The sequence below is a fragment of the Suricata suricatta genome, chromosome 13, assembly GCF_006229205.1.
Source record: "Suricata suricatta isolate VVHF042 chromosome 13, meerkat_22Aug2017_6uvM2_HiC, whole genome shotgun sequence".
Taxonomy (NCBI): Eukaryota; Metazoa; Chordata; class Mammalia; order Carnivora; family Herpestidae; genus Suricata; species Suricata suricatta.
In genome coordinates, this window is record NC_043712.1 from 71,890,699 (window position 1) to 71,911,625 (window position 20,927).

Sequence of the window (20,927 nt, forward strand, 5' to 3'; positions counted from 1 at the left end):
CTATAGTTCAGAGTCTGGGGAACTAGAGTTTACCCAGCAATAATTCACATCACCGTCTGGGTAAAGGTATAGCAGTCAGTTGCCCAATGGAGATTATATTCGTCAACTTAACGTCAACGATTACACAGTTAATTTACCTCCCACCTACCTCAAGCCTTATTTAAAATCAATTCTTTGTTTTCTCAAGCAATTGTTCGTGTTCAATTTCTTGACTACTACCAGAGATAAGTTACTTGAAAATAATCTATAGCCAAATGATTCACTCAGCAAGCCTAAAATTATAGTTTAACCATGTAAAGAGACGTCTATAGTTATAAGACAAAAATTATTCTGCACAGTTATCTCCAGGTAAGTAATCCGCTAAAACTAGTTATATCTAGTTTGATTTACTAAATCTGATTCACGCAAGTGAGTTAAGCCAGTTGACCGAGTTAGATGAAGTCTAATTCATACTCCCGTTCCATCCTGCACTAAACTACTCCCCATGCCGAAAACGTCTTTCCCCTATTCCTATAAATCCAAGTTCCTACTCATACAACTGCCTGTAACGAAAGCTTCATCCCTGCCCAAGTGCAGATAATCCTATCTCCTCGGGATTCCCACAGGGCTACCTTGCTGTGACACTTAAACAACTCTGAAACTCCCAATTAGAATTCTTTTTTGTTTTGCTTCCTTAAAGGACTCATCGGGCAGAAATCCCGCGTGAGTTCTCGCCTTTTGTCTACGAAACCACCAGGCGCCTCCCACGTGACGCAGGATCCAAAACGAAGAATGGTGAACGGCTGCAGGCAGGGAAGGGAAATGCCCACCTGCTCCTCTTGGCACGCTCCGCTGTGCGCCACGGCAGGAAGCCAGACACGCCAGGAGGGAGAGGCTCGGGGGCATAGTACTCTTTGCCAAGGGAGTGCTTTCTTCCATTACTTACAGGCTTCTTCGTGCCCAGTCCTGTTTGCGAGAGCATTGAGAGAAAAAATCAGGACGCGTGAAAGGGCGACAGAGCAGTCACCCCACGTTCACACTTTTAAAAGAATAGAACAGGCACCTGACAATAACGCAAAAGCCACGAATAACAAGGTTTTGTAAAAATGTTTTTACACAGGCCTGGTACTGCTTAAAAACAGAAGTTCTCTACAGTAACAAGTTATTATTTTAACTAAAAAAGAAGTACATGAAATGTACAAAACATAACACGCAAAAATAAAAACTATATCCCAAAGAACGAAACGCGCATGATACATTTCTTGTACCATGCGGAAACGTTCAGTTTGCTGAATCTCAGAATAGCTTTGGTATCCCGGAGTCTCCAGGACAGAGAAACCCAGACATATCCGTGATTCCTGCCAGACGGGATCTGAATTAGACCAAAATTTCAGGTTAAGATTAATTTTTCTACGTAAAAATGATCCAAGGAACAGCACTGAAGCTTCTAAAAGCCAGACGAGTCAATGTTACCCTCTGTAAGTCTGCTGACCGTCCTGCCTCATTTAGTGTCATATAGAAAACCAAAGAAATAAGCCCACTGGATTAAAGAGCAAGATAAGGAGACCTGGCCTAGATTTCAATACTTAGGGGTCAAGTACCCTTAGTGAACTATTTGGTAACAAAAACTAGACCTACATGCTAATACACTTTATTTGGAATAAACCACATATTAAAATTGACTTACATTTAAAGATTTTTTTCTATATTACTGAAAACAAGTAATACAGATTGGTCATATTTGTCCTTCAGGTCTATTTCACTAGACAACTTTAGCAGCATCAAGCAAGTATGTGAAATGAAGTGTAAGTGGTGATACAGTGCCAATATTTCACAGGGTGTAGCTTACTGGCAATCACCACGTGACCCTGTATGCTTTCTCTGGATACATTTACACGCCTCTTAAAGTATAAGAACGTTCCATTCACCTTGTGCTATGGTTTGTTTTTTAACTTAATTACTCTCAAGCAAAAAACGTTCACCCTGTATGTGGCTTGTATGTATACACCTTTCCCCTTACTTTCAGAAACTAGTGCAAATGCCATTTTTAAATAAAACCAAAAGAATTTCTGCTTATGTTGTTAGGGGATTTAAAAAAATCCCATAAATGCTGCTGTCTTCTTTCTGTACACATAATTACAATATGTATGTGCCACAACTCACATGATTATTCGACCCCTATACTCACCTGGATCTAACTATATAGCCAGACAGCGATTCGGCTTACCTCTATGTCTCCATATAACTGAGGCAAATACAGGAAAAAGCCCAAGAAATGAAATTACTCTTAGAACAGCTCCGTGAGCTTGAAAACTTCAGTCACGTTTCCACTTTGATTAATCATGCTAAGAAAAACCTTTTTAATTTTTATTCTCATTTCACAAAGTCCTGTTAAATACCTCTAGGTACTAAAATTACAGAAATCTGAATATAACATATATTATTTTTTTCTATAGATAACTCTATTTCTAATATTATATCAAAGTACGAATTTAGACACTTTTTTCTTTTGAGAGGCAGAGAGACAGAGGGAGAGAGGGAGAGAGGGAGAGAGGGAGTGCACCTGCAGAGCAGGGGCAGAGGGAGAGGGAGAAAGGGAGTCTTCAGCAGGCTCCACGTTCAGCACAGAGCCAGGTGCGGGGCTCGGTCACACAACCGTGAGGTCATGACCTGAGCCAAAATCAAGAGTCAGACGCTTAACCAACTGAGCCACCCAGGCGCCTCCAACTTAGATACTTTTATGAATGTTTTACACATGATGTGAACGTTTAATAATAATATATAATTAGTGTGATATCACAAATCTCAACTTCCTTGTATATACTATTAGATGGACTATTAAAATATCACTGTTTTAAAATAAAAATTGGTAGAAAACCTGTAAGCTTTATTTTGATTTAATAAACACTCTTAACTCCTACTTAATATTCTCTGGATCAAACAAGTTGATTAGTAGAGAATCAAAAACATGTATCTTTTAATGGTAAAAAAAAATTATATTTATGAAAATGTTTAAGAATGATTAATATTACTTACATATACGCTACTTCTAATTTTCCACTAATTTATTTATTTATCTTAGGAGGTTCCATGCCCAATGTGAGGCTTGAACTCATGATTCTGAGATCAAGAGTTGCATGCTCTACCGACTGAGCCGGCTAGGCACCCCATATTTTTTACTAATTAAAAAACAGACAAATCAACTCAATGAAACTTTGTGAATACATTAAAAAGCATAACTATGAGTCATATAGAATTTTAATTTAATTTAAAATGAAGTGAAAGGGGGTGGGTAGGTGGCTCAGTCAATTACGTGTCGAACTTCGGCTCAGCTCGCGGGCTCAGGGTTTGTGATTTGAACCCACTGGCACTGTGCTGACGGTGCAGAGCTGCTTCGGACCCTCTGTCTCCTCTCTCTGCCCCTCCTCCAGCACGTGTGTGTGCTCTCTCTTTCCTTCTCTCTCAAGAATAAACACAAAGTAAAAAAAATAAATAAATAAAATAAACACAAAATAAAATAAAGTGAAAATAGGAAAATGGCAAATTATATTAAGCTACATGAAATTAAGTTAATAGACAACAGGAGGAGAAAATGAAAATCTTACCAAAGAAATATATTCAAAATAATGAACTTTTTGTGAAACGAAAAGTTGCTTAACTAAGAAAAAAGGAAAACTAGCATCTCTATTTAAAAATTATTTCTACATTCTACAAATTTGCATAAGCTGTAGAAAACATTTACAGTCTTTCTAGTCTGCATGTAGCTAATGTTGGTTGTTACCATCGATGTCCCCGTGAGAAGAGATTTCGATTTCAGCGCCCTGGAACGCGGAACGCGTGTAAACGCCAGTGGTGCTAAAAAGCCAGGCTAGGAGGAGTTACCGATTCTAATAGTAGCTTTCCCTTTTCGGCCACTTCCCAGGATGATAGTTCTCTTTTTCTGCCTAGCAGCTTTGAATGGTTCCTTCACCGACGGAGAAGTGATCCACTGGTACTGGAAGAGAAACAATAAATACGCATTTCAGTTACAGCTAACTTATGAGGTCTGATCTCAACTGGAAACTCAGATATTTTAAGTTAATAAAAGGTTGGGAATCTGCACATCTGGGACCCCATACTAAAGAATCACACAATTTTTCAAAAACAGAAGGCCATTTGATTTGACTTATTTAAGATGGCAGAAAAATGCTGTTTTTGATAGTTTTATTAGAAAAAAAAAGAAAAACATGCAATTAAAAAAAAATTCTTCCTAGAGAACTACAACGTGTTACCTCTGACTTGGCGCTCCTTCCATTCTGGAGAACTTTCTTAATAACTGCTTTCATCACAGAATGATCTAAAAGAAAGTAAAACTGAAATTACAGTAATGGCTTCCCAATGAGTGGCTATTCCCATTTAAAACAAAAGCCAACTAATTACTGCTTTTCACGTGAAATTAAATATAAAACCCACATTGTGTAATTACATATCTACTTCCCCCTTTGAGTATTCTAATTTCGTCCTCAAAAACCTAAGGTGAAAATATGCCTCCTCCCATAATGTCCCCAATGACTTCTATTTTGGCAGCAGCCGAGATAAAATCTAGACACTTTGTGTCTAAAGTGGCTTTGATACCTTTGGATAGAAAGCAGAGGGTCTAGGCACCGTCCAGATGCTTAGATACCTAACAGGCACCTGATCCATCAAACCAAAGTCCTGATAGTCTTTCAAAGCTGCCCTTTTCCTCAGCCCCCCCCTTTTCTGGGTGAGTGGTACCACTCAGTTGCACACATAATCACCAAGGGCTTGCTTATTACTATCTCCTTCACACCTCATACGTATCTATCCCTAGTCTTATTAGTTGCATCCTCAAAACACAACCTGAATTCAACTGCTTCACCAGCTCCAACCTTCCACCTTAGGCTAAGCCATGAAGAGGCCTTATTTAGACTCCTGACTCGAGGGATACCCTCCTTTCCCATCTTTATCCTCTCGCCCACTCCCAGGTCCATTCTCTACACCAGGGTCATCTTACAGAAACGTTACTCAGATCAAGCCTTTCCCACCTCACCATCCTCTGTTCACACAGAATAATCCATGTCCTTACTCTGGCTTCCCCAGACTTTACAAGACCACGCCCCTGGCCACCAACGTGACCTCACTGCAGATCATGCTTTCCCTCACTCAGTGCTCTGGCCACGGTGGCCTCCACGTTTTTCCTTAATACTCCATTCACTCTGCAACCTATGCACCTAAACACACAGCCTCCTGGTCCTGGAATGTGCTTTCTCCAGGCGTCCCATGGCTCACCACATTTCACTCCAGTGTCCTCTCAAATGTCATTTCTCCAGTGAAGCTGTCCCCTGACACATCTAATACAGCCCTACTGCTCCATCCAAAGTCTTCACCTTTGGGAGTGTTTGTGCTTCTGCTATCTGAAAGTACACAACTTATCTGCTGACTCATTTCTACCAGAACTCCTTCACTGAAACGTAAGCTCCATGAGGGCAAGACTTCTGTCTGATTCGCTGTCACATTCCCCCGAGCCTAAAATCTGTGTCTGGAACACAGAAGGGATTCAACACCTGCTTGGCAACTTATAAATGAATAAAATGCTCTTTCCAAGAATGGAAAGGTTCCACAAGGAGGAAATAGCCCTCTTGGTGGAAGCAGGTTCATTATCTAGATTCATGTCTATACAGAGAGGCAACCAAGAGCAATTTATAAGTTTCAACTGATTTTAATTAGTAAATTATCTGCTAAAAACACAAAGGAAGTTCAAGATTAGAAAAAATATAACATTAGAAAAGTAAACACATTAAATTTTAAAAACTGTCACTACATGAACAAATACTTCGTTTTGCCATTTGTTAATCAATTGAAGATGTGACTTACCAACAAGTGGGTTTTTTCTTATATCCAGAATGACCAGAGTCCTATTGGTTTCCAGGGCCGTTAGTAAAGCCTTTGCTCCTTCATTGGTGAGGCCACACTGCTGCAGGTCAAGTGCTTTGGATGAAAGACAAAAGGTCACTTGCCAACTCCACACAGATTTAACACACAGTTAAGTGTCATGTACTCCTGCGTGTAAGACTTCTGCACAAGCCTAATCATGGCAGGTTTTTAATCTTGGATGTGGATAAAAGAAAAACAGAAAAGTATACACACACATAATACAAAATCCAACAAAAAATTCTTGGATGTACCCGGATTATCCAGCTCATAGTACCAATAAATCACCTGACATATTTTACGATCACATGTTTGAAGAATGACTCTATACAGCCTATGAGTGAAAAACACCCCAGGGGTGCCTGGGTGGCTCAGTCAGTTATGCATCCGGCTTTGGCTCAGGTCATGATCTCGCGGTTCATGGGTTCGAGCCCCACGTTGGGCTCTGTGCTGACAGCTCAGAGCCTGGAGCCTGCTTCAGATTCTGTGTCTCCCTCTCTCTCTGACCCTCCCTGCTCACGTTGTTTCTGTCTCTCAAAAAAAAAAAAAAAATAAATAAATAAAGAAAAAAGAAAAACATCCCAAAAGGAGTCCCAGTCCATAATTAGCTAGGATGCTAGCGGCAGTGGACCTCATCTGCAGAAACTGGTGGAGTTCAGAAATGGCCATGCATTCTTCTGATGTAATCTTGAGCTCCTGATCACTTTTGAAATGAGTTGAAAGGAAAAAGCCAAGTAGAAGACATGTAATAAAGGTTAGTTTTAGAACAAAAAAGACAAAGAAAGATGTCTCAGAGGATGTATGATGTGAATGTGTGAATAGGGAACAACGCTAAGAACCTATCAAGCAAGAATGGTCAAGAACACACTCAAAGAACAGGGGTGCCTGTGTGGCTCCGTCGGCTGAGTGTCTGACGTCGGCTCAGGTCAGGATCTCACAGTTTGTGGGTTTGAGCCCCGCATTGGGCTCTGTGCTGACAGCTTGGAGCCTGGAGCCTGCTTTGGATTCTGTGTCTCCCTCTCTCTCTGCCTCTCCCCAACTCACTCTCTGCCTCTCTCTCAAAAAAAAAAAAAAAAAGACAAAAAAATTTTTTTAAGAAAAAGGTCAAATAGCAGAACAAGTGATCAGGAATGCTAGTAGTTCATTTAAACTAAAGGGATCATCACAAAAGCACAGGTATACAAAACATTACATCAAAGGAAGCTATCATAGGAGCCCTCTCCTAAAATCCATTACATCAAAGTATAAACCATTATATTAAAGTAACTGAGGCTTTTAAAACCCCATGACACAAAGAAATGAGCCAGATATATGGAAATGAGATGATGCAACCCTTACAAACTCTTACTACAGAATGGACAGAGGATACAATTAACCAACAAGCCAAATTAATAAAAGTAGTTAATTGTCACTACCACATAAGCTGAATACAAATTAAAACAATAAAATGTTAACAATGATTGTCCTACTGGATTAGGTCAAGATCATACAAACAAAAACCTATAAAATGTGCATGCCCTTTTGACCCAGCAATTCTCTAAGAATTTAACCAAATGATAAACAATGTAGGCAAGGGTGTGTATCAGAGTACTGTTTTTAAGTGAAAAACTGCAAAAAGCTCATCTATCTAGCAAGAATGAATAAGCTGAGTGTACTATGGCATGTTCATACAAGGGAACTCTGAAACCATCACTAAAAAGGATGTGATAGATATAAACTTACTGACTCATTAAGTAGCTCATACTATATTCAATGAAAAAAAAGTTATAAAATTTGGAGTAATCCTACTTGCATAAAAGAGGGCTCCTAATTTTTGTAGGGTTTTTTGTTTTTTATTTATTTTTGAGAGACAGAGAGAGACAGCATGAGCAGGGGAGGGTCAGAGAGAAAGGGAGATACAGAATCTGAAGCAGGCTCCAGGCTCTGAGCTGGCAGCATAGAGCCCGATGTGGGGCTCGAAACCACAAACTGTGAGATCATGACCTGAGCCGAAGCTGGACATTCAACCAACTGAGCCACTGAGGCGCCCCTAACTTTTGTAGTTTTATAGTTTTTAAAAGTGACACAAGCCAGTGCTTTGGTTGTGGAGGCCTCACATACGCTGTTAAGGTGAATTGTAAATTGGCAGAGAATTTCTGAATGGTGATTTGGCAAAAGCGATAAACGTCTTAAAAATGTCATGTTATGAGGTGATTCCACTTTTAGTAACTTAATCTACATATAACTAATACCAATGGATACAGAGACACAGGAACAAAGTGTTCACTACACATTATTTCCAACAGGGAAAAAGCACCAACAGTCAAGTCTAATTGCAAAGAATGATCACACTATTGCATATCAATATAATGGAGTACCAGAGGATACATCACTAATTACAAGATCATGAATTAGTAAGTGTGCTATGAGTTCACTTTTTTAGTCTCTGAAGTATACGAGAATATCTGTAGAAAAATAAAACCCTGAAAGTATACCAAAAATGAATAGTGATTGCGTCTGGGTATTAAGATTATGGGTAATTGTGTTTTCTTATTACTCTGTATTTCCTATAAAGAATATATGCAATTCTTAGAAAAACTTTAAAGCATAAAAGGTATTGGAAAAATAAGGCTTTGAAAAAAAAATCCTATGACAACAATATCATGTCAAAAGCTAAGCTTAGTTAGCATTTAAAAATTCAATATTTTGCGTTTTACAATTTACCTCTAGGGGCACCTGGCTAGCTCAGTTGGTTAGGCATCAGACTTCAGCTCAGGTTATGATCTCATGGTTCATAGGTTCGAGCCCCACATCAGGTTCTGTGCTGACAGCTAGCTCAGAGCCTGGAGCCTGCTTCAGATTCTGTGTCTCCCTCTCTCTCTGACCCTCTCCTGCTCATCCTGTCTCTCTCTCTAACTCAAAAATAAGTAAAACTTAACAAAATTTTTTTAGAATTTACCTCTAAGCCATAAATCATCACTGAGAGATTCTGCAAAAGCACTTGCACCAATGTCACCAATGAGCGTGTTGCAGTTCAAGGTGATGCGCCTCAAACCAGCCATACAGTCCAGGTCAGGTCTCCGATAACGAAGGCTCTCGGCCCAGGTTTCTTCATGCCTCCTCATGGTCTGATACTTCAAAAATGTAAGAGGATGAAATTAAGACGCTTGAGTAAGGAAAGAGGGGAGGCCCACTCAGGATGGGTTGTGAGGTCATGGTCAGCCCAAAAGACTTAACAGTCGATCCGAGTTCAGAAGTCCAGTGACCCAGATTCTAGTCTGGCGGTGATTCGTTAGATCCTGGCCATTGGAGGACCTGTGGCTGATTAGTTATATAAACTTTGACGATCAATTACATTCTGTAAATTTTATTTTCGTTATCTCCAAATCAGGAAACTAGTTCTATATTCTGTTATTGCTGAGGTGCCCAGGTCTATCATTCTGTTCTCCAGTGGTCTCCAAACACCTGGTAGGACACCCTGCAGGGAAACTTTCTGCAACATGTATCTTATTTGTTGAAAAATTATACACAGGAAGTTCTGTACATGTATTCCATGTATATAAAAATAAATACAGAGGTTCTAATATTTTCCTTCCCTAGCCCAGTGGATCTTGCTTACTACTTTAGGGTATGTACACCAACTTAGAGGCCTCCAGTATGCAAGAGCAGTTTGACATGCTTTAGGAAATCGATGGTTTGATTTTTAACCAGAGATATAGCCATAAAGACACAGTCATTTCTCTATATTCATAAGATAAAAATTGTGGTAACAGGAAACACTGACTTTAAAAGAAAGCAATCTTGGGACGCCTGGGTGACTCAGTCAGTTGAGCATCCCACTTTGACTCAGGTCATGAAATCGCGATTCATGAGTTTGAGTCCTGCGTTGGGCTCTATGCTGACAGCTCAGAGCCTGAAGCCTGTATATTATACATGAAGCCCGCTTCTCTCCATCCCTCCCTCACTTGTGCCGTCTCTCTCTCTTTCTCAAAAATAAACATTAAAAATAAATAAGGCAATCTTATTACAATGCTCAAACAACAAAAGACTCAAAGTTCCTATGACACTCTAAAATGGAAAATCATTGGTACTATTTTTCTATTAACAATAACTTATAAAAAAGTGGGAATCACAGCAAAACATTTACATAGGGCTTTTTATGTGCCAGGCACTATTTAATACAAATTAGTTCATTAAATACAAAGCAGAGAGGCAAAGTAATTTGTCCACGGTCACAAGCTATGAGAGCAGAAAGCTGGAATTTGAATCTAGGCTGTTTGGTTTCAGAATCCATGCTCTTGACTGTGGTTTTTTATATCCTGGGTCAATAGACTTGCTCTGTATAGACCCAAAGGTAATTTTCAGCCTTGGGCCATACCGTTTCCGCTACTCCACTGGGGTAGGATGAAAGACAGCCACAGTCACTCTATATGCAAATGGGTGTGACTATGTTCTAAACTACTATTTACCACAGGTGATGGGCTGTTTTCGGTAACTCAAAACACATGACAGGACTGTTTATGATATATGATACATGAAATTTCTTACTTCTAGGATTAAGTGAACTATCTTCACTAAATGGCAAAACCCAAACTGAAAACTGGTTGTATTCTTTCAACAAAACTAAAATTGTAATCGCATGTGTCGAAAGACAAAAAAACGAAACAAAACTCTTCCACCTTGAATCAAAAAAATAATGTTTCAGTCACATAGTATGTTTTCATGAAAGTTGAAACATCAAGTCACCTTTAAGATCTTGGCCATGTGATCTGCTCCCCGCCACGTCAGATTACAGCCCGTGAGGTTTACGGTCTTAAGAGCGATAGAGTTCTTTATACCTTGACAAATAACTAAAAGGAAGAAAATCACACATACAGTAAGATGAAGAGGCTACACAGGCTGGTCAATCCTGACTTCTTCTCCTGAGTCTATGGGAGGTTTATAGCTGTATTCTTACATTCATTATCCGCAAGCTTCCCAGACAACTGATGGATTGATGCGTTCTAAAATATGTCCGCAACAGGGACGCCTGCCTGGCTCAGTCAGTTAAGCATCTGACTTCAGCTCAGGTCATGATCTCATGGTTCAAGGGTTCGAGCCCCTCATTGGGCTCTGCGCTGACAGCTCAGAGCCTGGAGCCTGCTTCAGATCCTGTGTCTCCGTCCCTCTCTGCCCCTCTCTTGCTCATGATCTATCTCTCTCTGTCTCTCAAAAATAAATAAACGTTACAATTTTAAAACATGTCAGCAACAAAGTGTTATTCCAGTTTACAGCAATAGTTTAATTCTATTTAGATGCTAAAAATGAATACTCCAAACACTGAAAACTTTGTTCCCAACTAGTCAGTAAAGTACTATATACCTTTTGGGACATCGGAAAAGAAAAATCTAAAAAGCCTAAGACCCTTCCTCATTTCATTTCCAGTGATATAACTCAAACTCATTTATCAATCAATTTAAATGTCAACTCTAAACCCAGAGTTCTACTAGGTACTATGAAATATACTAGAGCAATATAAGACATATCATGTTACTCTTAGTTCCTTCGAATTAAACCACAGCCTTCCTAAACACCCCCAGACTCGACTGCACACCGTGAACACACACCAATTCTTCAGGACCCCAATCAACCATCACCTTCTCTGTGATTATTTCCATGATACGCACCCACCAACACCACTGAGTTTGCTGACCTTTGCATATGTTCCCTATTTTAGTACACAACAAAGTGCATTATACGATTCTGATTGCATTTAGATGTTTTAGCTATTTAAAGATAATGATCTTTTGTCTTTATATCTCGCTATTTCCCTTCCCACAATGTTTCTTGAAAAGAAAAAGGTGAACGAACACAAAAAACCAGACTAGTATATATTTGTATGGCTTGTGGCTTAACATAATCTTACACAGAACTGGTTCAGAGAGTATCTAGCGTGACAGATTGTTGGCGTACAAGCGAGAGGAGACCAAGGTTTGAATAGGCACAAGAGACAATCCAGGTAGAGCAGCACCAAGAAAAGGTACAGACAGCAAGCAGCACACGTGCAGGCAAACATGAGATCGGGTCTGATGGGAGGAGATTTAAACAGGATCGGAACTTACTCTCTAAACCTCCATCTCCAATTGGACAATTTGCAAGAGACAGGTGTACCAAAGCAGCCGATTTATTCAATCCCTTTAAGGGGGAGAAAAAGTTAAAAATTTTATAGGCTTAGTTTACCTTCTAAAGCAAATATCCAATGTTTACAGGACACATTGGAGAAGGCTTACCTTCGTCAGAATAGTTAAATCTCTCTCTCTTAGAGTTAATCCATTTAGTTCTAGGTTCTTCAGAGCGCTTGATATACTTAAACAGCATTTGAGAGCTTTACATAACTGGAAAGTCACATCTTTGCTTCTTATTGCAGGAACACGACTTCTGCAAACTTTATTCCTGTCAGAGACTAAAGCAAAAATTATTGTAAGACACGTATTATCATTAGAAAGTATCTACTCTGTGCTGAGATACAGAAATGAATCCTGCACCTAAAGTCCTCTCTGAAGGACACATGTAAACTCCAAACGTCAACCACATGAGTTACAGAAACAGAAACTATGTGCAAAGAGGTTCCTGTGAAAGCAAAAAGTTATATCTAAGTGATGGCTTCAAGATAATGCTGAAGTTGAATCTAGAAAGAGGAGAATGACCACATAAAGTCTGAGCGGAAGGTGCATTAACTCTGTGCAAAGATGCCCGAGCCTGACACCTGCTGGCCACAGAAAATACTGCAGGTGGGGACATCTAAAGGCTGGGGTGTAAGGGGGAGGAGACAAAAATTACAATGGAGATGTTGGCCCAAACCAGTCTGGGATAAAAAGCCTATGGCTTTTATCCTATAGGTGATGAGGACCAGGGCTACCAGGGGCACAGAGAGGGTGCCTCTGCAGTCAGAAAAATGAACCTAAATCAGACAGATTAGTAAAAGCACCCCTCCCCCAAGGCTAACTAGCCCCTTGGGGCTTTAGTAAGAAACACAGCTCAGAGCCCATGCTTCTGCATCAAACACAAGCTGTGCAGCCAATACGCACTGATCCTGTGCCACTGAGCCATTATAAGCATTATTTAAAAAAAATTTTTTTATAACGTTTTTACTTATTTTTGAGAGCCAGAGCATGAGAAGGGGCGGTGCAGAGAGAGAGACACACACACACAGAATCCAAAACAGGTTCCAGGCTCTGGGCTGTCACCACACAGCCCAACATGGGGCTTGAACTCACGAACCACAGGATCATGTCCTGAGCTGAGGTCGGACGCTCAACCTACTGAGCCACCCAGGCACTCCGCCTTTATAAGCATTATTTTAAGGATACATTTTCATTTTAGAGGATCACTGAAGCCCAGGAGGCAGATGAACAGAGGGAAACTGAGCTGAGGGGCAGCAACAACTGGCTAGAAGCTGGTGAGAATAAAGAAACAGACCTAGGAGGGCAAAATTTATAGCCTGGACCCATGGGATGCAAGAGAAAACAAAGGTTCGCTGAAGGAATTCTGGAAATATGGCCTCTGGGATACATTTTTCATACACTTGATGTGAAGTATGAGGCAAGATTAAGTACAATGGCCTTGACTCTGAGACCCCTTCCAACTGTAATTTCTTCCGATATCTAAGTTATTACTTTGGTTAAGTCAAGTCCCTTCAGAGGTACGGAACAGTTCCTAAAGCTGAATGAGATGTTGGGAATAATCTGACTTCTCTGCACCAGGGGCCAATTGAAATGTCCTTGCAGAAGAGATAACAGATGACATGAAATCCAGAAGCTAGAAAGGGCCAGGCACATGACTAGGGTTCAGATTTTTAAAAAGCAATTCAGTAGTTATTTCCTCTCCTGGATCTTCACACCTTCCCTGTGTGCTGGCTACTTTGCCTCAGCTTATAAACATACTCCAACGTGTCCACTTAAAACACCTCTTTTAGGGGTAGGATTGTCTAGATCTTCTTTGCGGGTTACCTTAGCTTCTCTCATGCCTTCAAACACCCCTCCTCAGAGCCCGCATCTGCACCAGGGGCCCAGAGCCGTGCAGCACACACGTCTGGATGCCCCACAGGTCATGAAGGATGAAGCGACATCTTCTCTCTGACCCCAGACCCCAATCCCCTCCTGCTGGGCTGTGTCTCAATGTATAGGCGCTCCTATACATTGTCACCCAAGCTTGCTGTCCCGTCTTCTAACTGGTCACCAGGTCCCATCCATTTGTCTCTTTGATCTCTGAAATCCAGTCAGTGCTGCCATACCTGAATCTGGGCTCTCAGACTACAATTCACCCTCCTCCCAATCAGCAATGCCCTCCAATAGAGGTCGGGGCAAGCTTCTAAATCCAAAGTCCATCTCTTCATCCTTGAGTGCCTCTCACAGCCTTTAGGATAAACGTCCAACCACTGGACAGGACAAACAAAAGGCCCCTCCCTGTGTGGCCCCCACCAGGTGTCCTGTCTCGGCCCTCCCTTCTTTAAACCCTAAATTGCAGTCCTCTCTCTTAGTTCTGCCATATTTTCTTATATTTCTCAAACTTGGACACAAGCAGCTCCCACGCATCCTGAGAAAGGAGGCACCTCCTCCAAGACGCCCTCCTTGAACTCGCTCTTCTAACATTCTCAGCTTTACAGCACTGAGCTCACTTCTTCCAGGGCCCCGACCACGGTGCTGGTGTTTACTTGCTGCCTCTCTCAGCACAAGAGGAGACGCACCAGGGCAGGAACCTGGTCTCCGTAAGGCGTGGGGCCGGCTGAGCTCACTCCAGTGCCCGGGAACACTTTCATACAAACGACCCGCTTCATTCTTTTTCAGGGGTAAAAAGTATTATTTATCTTTAAAAATTCCAGTATACTTAACATACAGTGTGACATTAGTTTTCCGGTATACAATATACTGATTCAAGAATTCTATACCTTACTCAGGGCTCACCGCGGTTAAGTGTACTCTTAACTCTAAAAACAAATGGAAAAGTCAATTTACAAGTGTGGGGATTATAGTTTAAAAGTAACTTGCTCCCGCCACACAGAGTGTAAGCCCTGGATTTCAAACGCTAGGCTCCCTTCCCATCGGTGCTCTTTCCACTATATGATATTACTTAAAAAAAGAAAAAAAAAAACCTACAACAAACTTTTTTTTGTTTTTGTTTTGCTTTTTAATAACAGCCATGTCTCATTCAAAAAGAAATGGAGCAAAAGGCTGGGATGTATCAGTTTTCCTTACGCTTTGTTCTGTATCCGGCTAAATCATGCAAAAAACCAGGTAACATCTGTCGAATGCTTAATGATGTCCCGAACTGCGCTAAGTGCTCTACAGGCATTAACTGGGTGCATCTTGGCAATCACCACGCACAGCACGTCCTGTTAGCCCATAGGACGGAAGAGAACACTGAGACTCGCAGGCCTTAAGTCACTCACCCCGGGCCCCCGAGCTGGTAAGAGTCCTAGGCCGCACGCCCGGTGCGCTGCACACACACCCGGACAGGGCGCACCCACCGTCTAAATTCTCGCGCCGCGCCACCGACACGAGGACCACTGTTGGCGGGAACTACAAACCTGTTTCGCCAAGCCACGGCTGGAAGAAGCTCTTGATAGAGACTAGGGGCAGATCTTTATTAATCTTGAGGGTGCTCAGGAGCGGCGCCCAGTCAACGACGCGGAGGCGGTCGGCATTGAAGTCCAGCACGCCCTCCCGCAGGCAGGCGCGCACCGAGGGCAGCGGCACCGAGTCCTGCAGCGCGCACAGGTACTCGTAGTGCGAGAAGAAGTCGGCCGCGCTGTCGCGGCGCAGCTTCACCGAGTCGATCATGGCCGGGGGCGGCCTCGGGGGACGCCGGCGGCGGAGACAATGCCCGCTGGCGCCCCAGAACCCCGGGTCGCCGAAGGCCCGGCGGCTGTGATCCCACGTCTGCGCAGGAGCGACGGCGGGGCCAGAAGACTCACAGCTCCAGGTCCCAGCGAGGCCAGCCCCTCTACGCCGGGCTCCCGCGTCGCCCCGCGCCCCGCAGAGCCGGCCGTTGGCTCCCGCCTTTCGGCCCTCCGCAGCGCGGGGCAGCAGTTCAAGCTGGCAGGCGGGGCCTGTGGGGGCGGGGCGCGGAGACGTCAGCCCGCTCGCAGTGCGTCAGCACGCAGGCCCCGCCTCCGTGGGGGCGGGCCTGAGGACGAGAGGCGGGACCTTCAAAGCGGGACCTTCGAGGCGAGGGAGATGTGAAAGGTAGGCGGTTTTCGGAATTTGGGGTTTGCAGAAAGGATTTGCTGGTTGATCGAATAAAAAGGAGAGACGGATGTAGCATCACGTTTGCCAAGTGGTCTAAACCTGACAAGTGTCTGTACTTGCACCGCGCAGGAGAGACCCTTGGTGAGGGATGTGCGAAAGACTGGGCGTATATCCACTGCCGTCCATTAAATCTTTGCTGTCTATCAATTTCTGTAAGTAACTCTTCACTTCTGTTGTTTCTGCTTTACTTCACGCGGTTGTCGGCAAGTTGTAAAGACTTTCATGAATTCAGGACATTATTGTGATTATTACTAATCACCGTGTTTTGTATGGATAATGATGGTTAACGCTCTTAAAATTAGTACTTTGTGTCTCCTAGGCATCATTTTAAGCCTGGTTTAAGTAGGAAATAATTTAATTTTCCTAAAAACTCCACAAGGAGCGTAACGATTGTATATCCACTTTACAATAGGGGAAACCAAGGCAGAGGAAGTTAAGTACCTTACAGCTAAGTAGAACTCAGATAATTGGCCTCAGAACCTTTATTTGTATCCATTTTCTAGAGCAGTGATAATCCTTTGGTCAGGCCTTAGGCATTATGTTTACAGCATTCCTTCTTCCACTGTTGACCAAGCTAAAGTGGAAATGATTTTTGTCAGGGACGAAATGGAGACATTCAGTTGCCACACATAAAGGAAACTTAATCAAAGTTACAGGACCCGGTAACCCTTCTCAGAGATCTGCACAGGACAGCAGCCAATCCCCAAATGCCAAATCTGATCATCCCTTCTCTGGACTTCTTGTTTCCTTGACTCGGTTACCCTGATCCAAATAAAATAGAAGACCGCTAGGCAACCAATCAGTTGAAACAAACAAACAAACAAATAACTTACGCATCACCCTATAAAAATCCCTTAACCTGTGAGCCACTCAGAATTGATTGCTCTCCTCGCTTTGAGTTTCCCAGTTTGGAGGGCAAAAGCTTTTCAATAAACTCATCTTTCTGCTTTGTTTTATTCAGCGTGTGGGGTTTGTTTTTTGACAGCATCCACTGGTTTAGTGGGATTGTTTTACCTATTATATACTGTACTTCACTCCTGGTTCATCCTGGCAACATTAAACCCAGACTTCGAACCCGGCTTACCTTCCCATGGAGCCTCAATGCTGATGCTCTCTGCTCACCTCTAACACGGATCTTCTCTGGACCTGCTTTCAGAGCAATGAGTTTGTTGAATCCAGTCCTGTCTTACTTTTTAACTGCCATGTGGTTCCCATTTCCTTTTTCCACTCCCGGAAGCTGTTCACAATGGTTCTTCCAAATCTCCTCCACTCTTCTGATGTCACCACTAGACTCTGTGTTCCTGCTCCCTGACCTGAAGAGAGTACTTCTTATTTCTAGGAAAATAAGTTTTCAGACACAGACTTCATCATCTTCCTTTTTTAAAGTTTATTTACTTATTTATTTAGAGAGAACAAGTGGGAGAGGACCAGAGAGAGAGGGAGAGGCAGAATGCAAAGCAGGCTCCATGAATGTCAGAGCAGAGCCTGATCGGGGCTCAGAATCACCAACTATGAGATCATGACCTGAGCTGAAATCAAGAGTCAGCTGCTTAACTGCCTGAGGCGCCCAGGCACCCCCCCTCACCTTCTCTCTGTGAACTCTGGCTGCCTTCCCATCGGTGCTCCACCGCGTCCTCTTCAGATCCTCCCATGACTTCCCGTTGCTCTTAGGATGAGGGCAGTCCTCCTCACAATGGTCCAAAACATTGCTCCTCATTGTGGAGTCACAGACTAGCTGCTGGGTGAGAACTGTTACTGTTTTAGAAGGTAAAGAGCTTGCTTCAGAATATAAATCTTATCTGCACGAAACATACTGATGCATTCAGCAGGCAAGACTTTCTTGATGAAAGTAGCCATGTGTTGAGTTACATTTGAGAACAAGCTCCTTATCTCATTTTATAGTGGCGCTTTGAGTGCCCAGGTCTACAGGGCACTGCATCCCCTAAGCATGATGGGGCGTGATCTCTGCGGCCTCATCTTGCTCCCGCTTGTTTTCAGGAATCCAGTCCCCAGTGGACTCGTTGCAGGCCTCTGTACTTCATGGCGCATTGCCCATGCTCTTCCCTCTACGTGGACTGTCCTTCCCTTTGGTCTGTACGTGGTTAATGTCTCTTCATCCTTCTCAGTTCCTGTGTCACATTATCAAGGAAGCATTCCCTGACCTACTCAACTCATCAGTCCTCCTGTCCTAAGCTCTCCTAACACCGTGTACATCTTCTTCATTCAGGCCTTCTTCACGTTTCTCAGCTATTTGAAGATAGATGTTTACTATATGGTCCACGAGGAAGAGATCACATTGTTTTACTTACTCTTGCATCTCTAAGGACTAGTACTATTACTACCTATAACAACATACATGTAACCGTAGCACCAGTTTTTTTTTAATAGTTTATTTTCAGATTGGTTTCCATATAACACCCAGTGCTTCTCCCCACAAGTGCCCTCCCACCATGACCATCACTGCCTTCCCTCCCTCCCCCTCCCCCTTCAGTCCATGGTTCGTTTCCAGTATTCAATAGTCTCTCATGATTTGTGTCCCTCACTCTCCCCAACTCTCTATCCCCCTTCCTCTCCCTATGGTCCTCTGTTAGGTTTCTCCTGCTAGACCTATGAGTGCAAACATATGGTATCTGTCCTTCTCTGCCTGATTTATTTCGTTTAGCATAACACCCTCAAGGTCCATCCACTTTCCTACAAATGGCCAGATTTCATTCTTTCTCATTGCCATATAGTACTCCATTGTGTATATATACCACATCTTCTTGATCCACTCATCAGGTGATGGACATTTAGGCTCTTTCCATGTTTTGGCTATTGTAGAAAGTGCCGCTATGAACATTGGGGTACATGACCGTAGCACCAGTTTTAACACTTATTAAATGAACAAATGAATGGACCTAATCAATGAGCAGTTTTTCCCTTATAGCATCTCTGATACTCCTTCCTTCTCTTTGTGTTGCCATTACTGCAATTCCACCATTTATTATTTTGCATGTGGATTATGATGCTTGCTTCAGAGAATACCATGTCTTCCTACATTCAGGCTCAACTGACATCATTTATTACACCGCCCAAGGTTCACAGATCATGCTGTTGCACTGTTCCAAACCTTTCATGACACACATTGCCAACCCAAGAAAGCCCAAATGTTTAAGAATGTTTAAAACTTTCCATAATTTGCCTTAAATTTCACTTTCTTGACTTTTAAAAACTGTTTTATTTGTTTATTGAGAATGAGAGAGAGAGGGAGGGAGAGGCAAAGAGAGAGGGACAGAGAATCCCAAGCAGTCTTTGTGCAGTCCGCACAGAGCCTAATGTGGCTCCATCTCACACGCTGTGAGATCGTGACCTGAGCTGAAATCAAGAGTCAGATCCTTAAGCAACCAAGCCACCCAGGTGCACCTCCAGATTTTTTAAAAAAATTTTAATGTTTATTTTATTTTTGAGAGAGAGAGAGAGACAGAGCATGAGAAGGGGAGGGGCAGAGAGAGGAGGAGACACAGAATCCAAAGCAGGCTTCAGCCTCTGAGCTGTCAGTACAGACCCCAACGTGGGGCTTGACCCCACAAACATGAGATCATGACCCGGGCCCAAGTTGGATGCTTAACTGACTGAGCCACTATGTGCCCCCAGACTTGTTATTAATCAAAGGGTCTAATTATCTCTACATCTTTGCTCCCTTCCAGCTCATGTATTGTAATATTAAAAACTCTTCTGGTCACCACTCTTACCTCTCCTTCTCTGGGAAAACCTCACTGAGAATCCAAGCAAGATATGGATCGCTTCTCTTTTCTGAACTTGCAAACAGTTTAGTAGGATACATCTGGAACTGCCATAAGGCGTCTACATTGTGTCTTCCTCACTAGTATCTAATACACCTCTGTGCTCTGTGCACTTCCTAGCCTGGTATTATACACGTAGTCAGCCTGGTCAGTAAATATTTGGTGAATGAAGGAATTAGTCCCCTGGCCCTTTCTCTCCTCTACTTTTCAAGGTTCTGTAGTTAGGTATCTTTGGACAATAGGCTGCTTCATAGCAACATAATAACTAAGCGCACAGAGTGTTGCCAATAGCTGCTAAGAGCATCCCTCCACCACTTCAGAACAGCTTGTTCTCTCTCTCAAACGGAGAGAGCGGGATTCCTTTGTTTACTCGGTGGTGAGAGACACTGGGGGCCTCGGTGCTTGAGCGAAAGGCCCATTTTGATTGTAATTTTCCCCTGTGAATAACATCTATCCACAGAGATGCTCCTGTACAATTTTTCATCCTTTTAAATTCACAAAAAGCATTTTAACTACATACAAGCAGAAAATAAATAGAGAAGAATGCTGCTTTATTTGTAATAACAGTTTAGGGAGATGTCCTTATGGCACATTACCAGATTGTCTGGGGAAACTTTAACCATGTGAAATACTCTGGAGAGGCACCAAGAGTTCAAGAATTGTTAAAATTTCTGAGTACACAGCTGCCTCATATACAGACACTGTGGTAGCCATCTAGGTAACAATAATTTGGAAGACACTCTGTTAGACCTCTCATGCTGTAATAATGGGGGGAATCATCCTGAAACTCAGTGACATCAACAAGAACTTGAGGTTTTTCGATCTAAGGATTAGCAGTGGTGACTCTGCTTTAGACCTCCAGATGGCTGGTTTTGCTCTGTGGTGGGGTCCATCGGAGGTCTGTCCCACGCATCTGACTCTGTGGGGCAGCAGCTCCTCGGGCACACTCTTCTCACCTTGGCCACTGACA

At 42.6% G+C, this 20,927-nt stretch overlaps 1 protein-coding gene across 1 annotated transcript in view; it reads right to left on the reverse strand.

Annotated features, from left to right (window-relative positions):
- CEP78 (centrosomal protein 78) overlaps positions 1-15,961 on the reverse strand; it is a 28,368-nt gene extending 12,407 nt beyond the window's left edge. Inside the window, exons 1-9 of the mRNA XM_029919677.1 lie at positions 15,455-15,961; positions 12,159-12,331; positions 11,991-12,063; positions 10,636-10,739; positions 8,849-9,023; positions 5,854-5,967; positions 4,251-4,315; positions 3,862-3,973; positions 731-945 (exon numbers count right to left, since the gene is read on the reverse strand). Coding sequence (XP_029775537.1) covers positions 731-945; positions 3,862-3,973; positions 4,251-4,315; positions 5,854-5,967; positions 8,849-9,023; positions 10,636-10,739; positions 11,991-12,063; positions 12,159-12,331; positions 15,455-15,707 — 1,284 coding nt within the window. The 5' untranslated portion in view covers positions 15,708-15,961. The remainder of the gene's footprint in view (positions 1-730; positions 946-3,861; positions 3,974-4,250; positions 4,316-5,853; positions 5,968-8,848; positions 9,024-10,635; positions 10,740-11,990; positions 12,064-12,158; positions 12,332-15,454) is intronic.
- Positions 15,962-20,927: the final 4,966 nt, after the last annotated feature.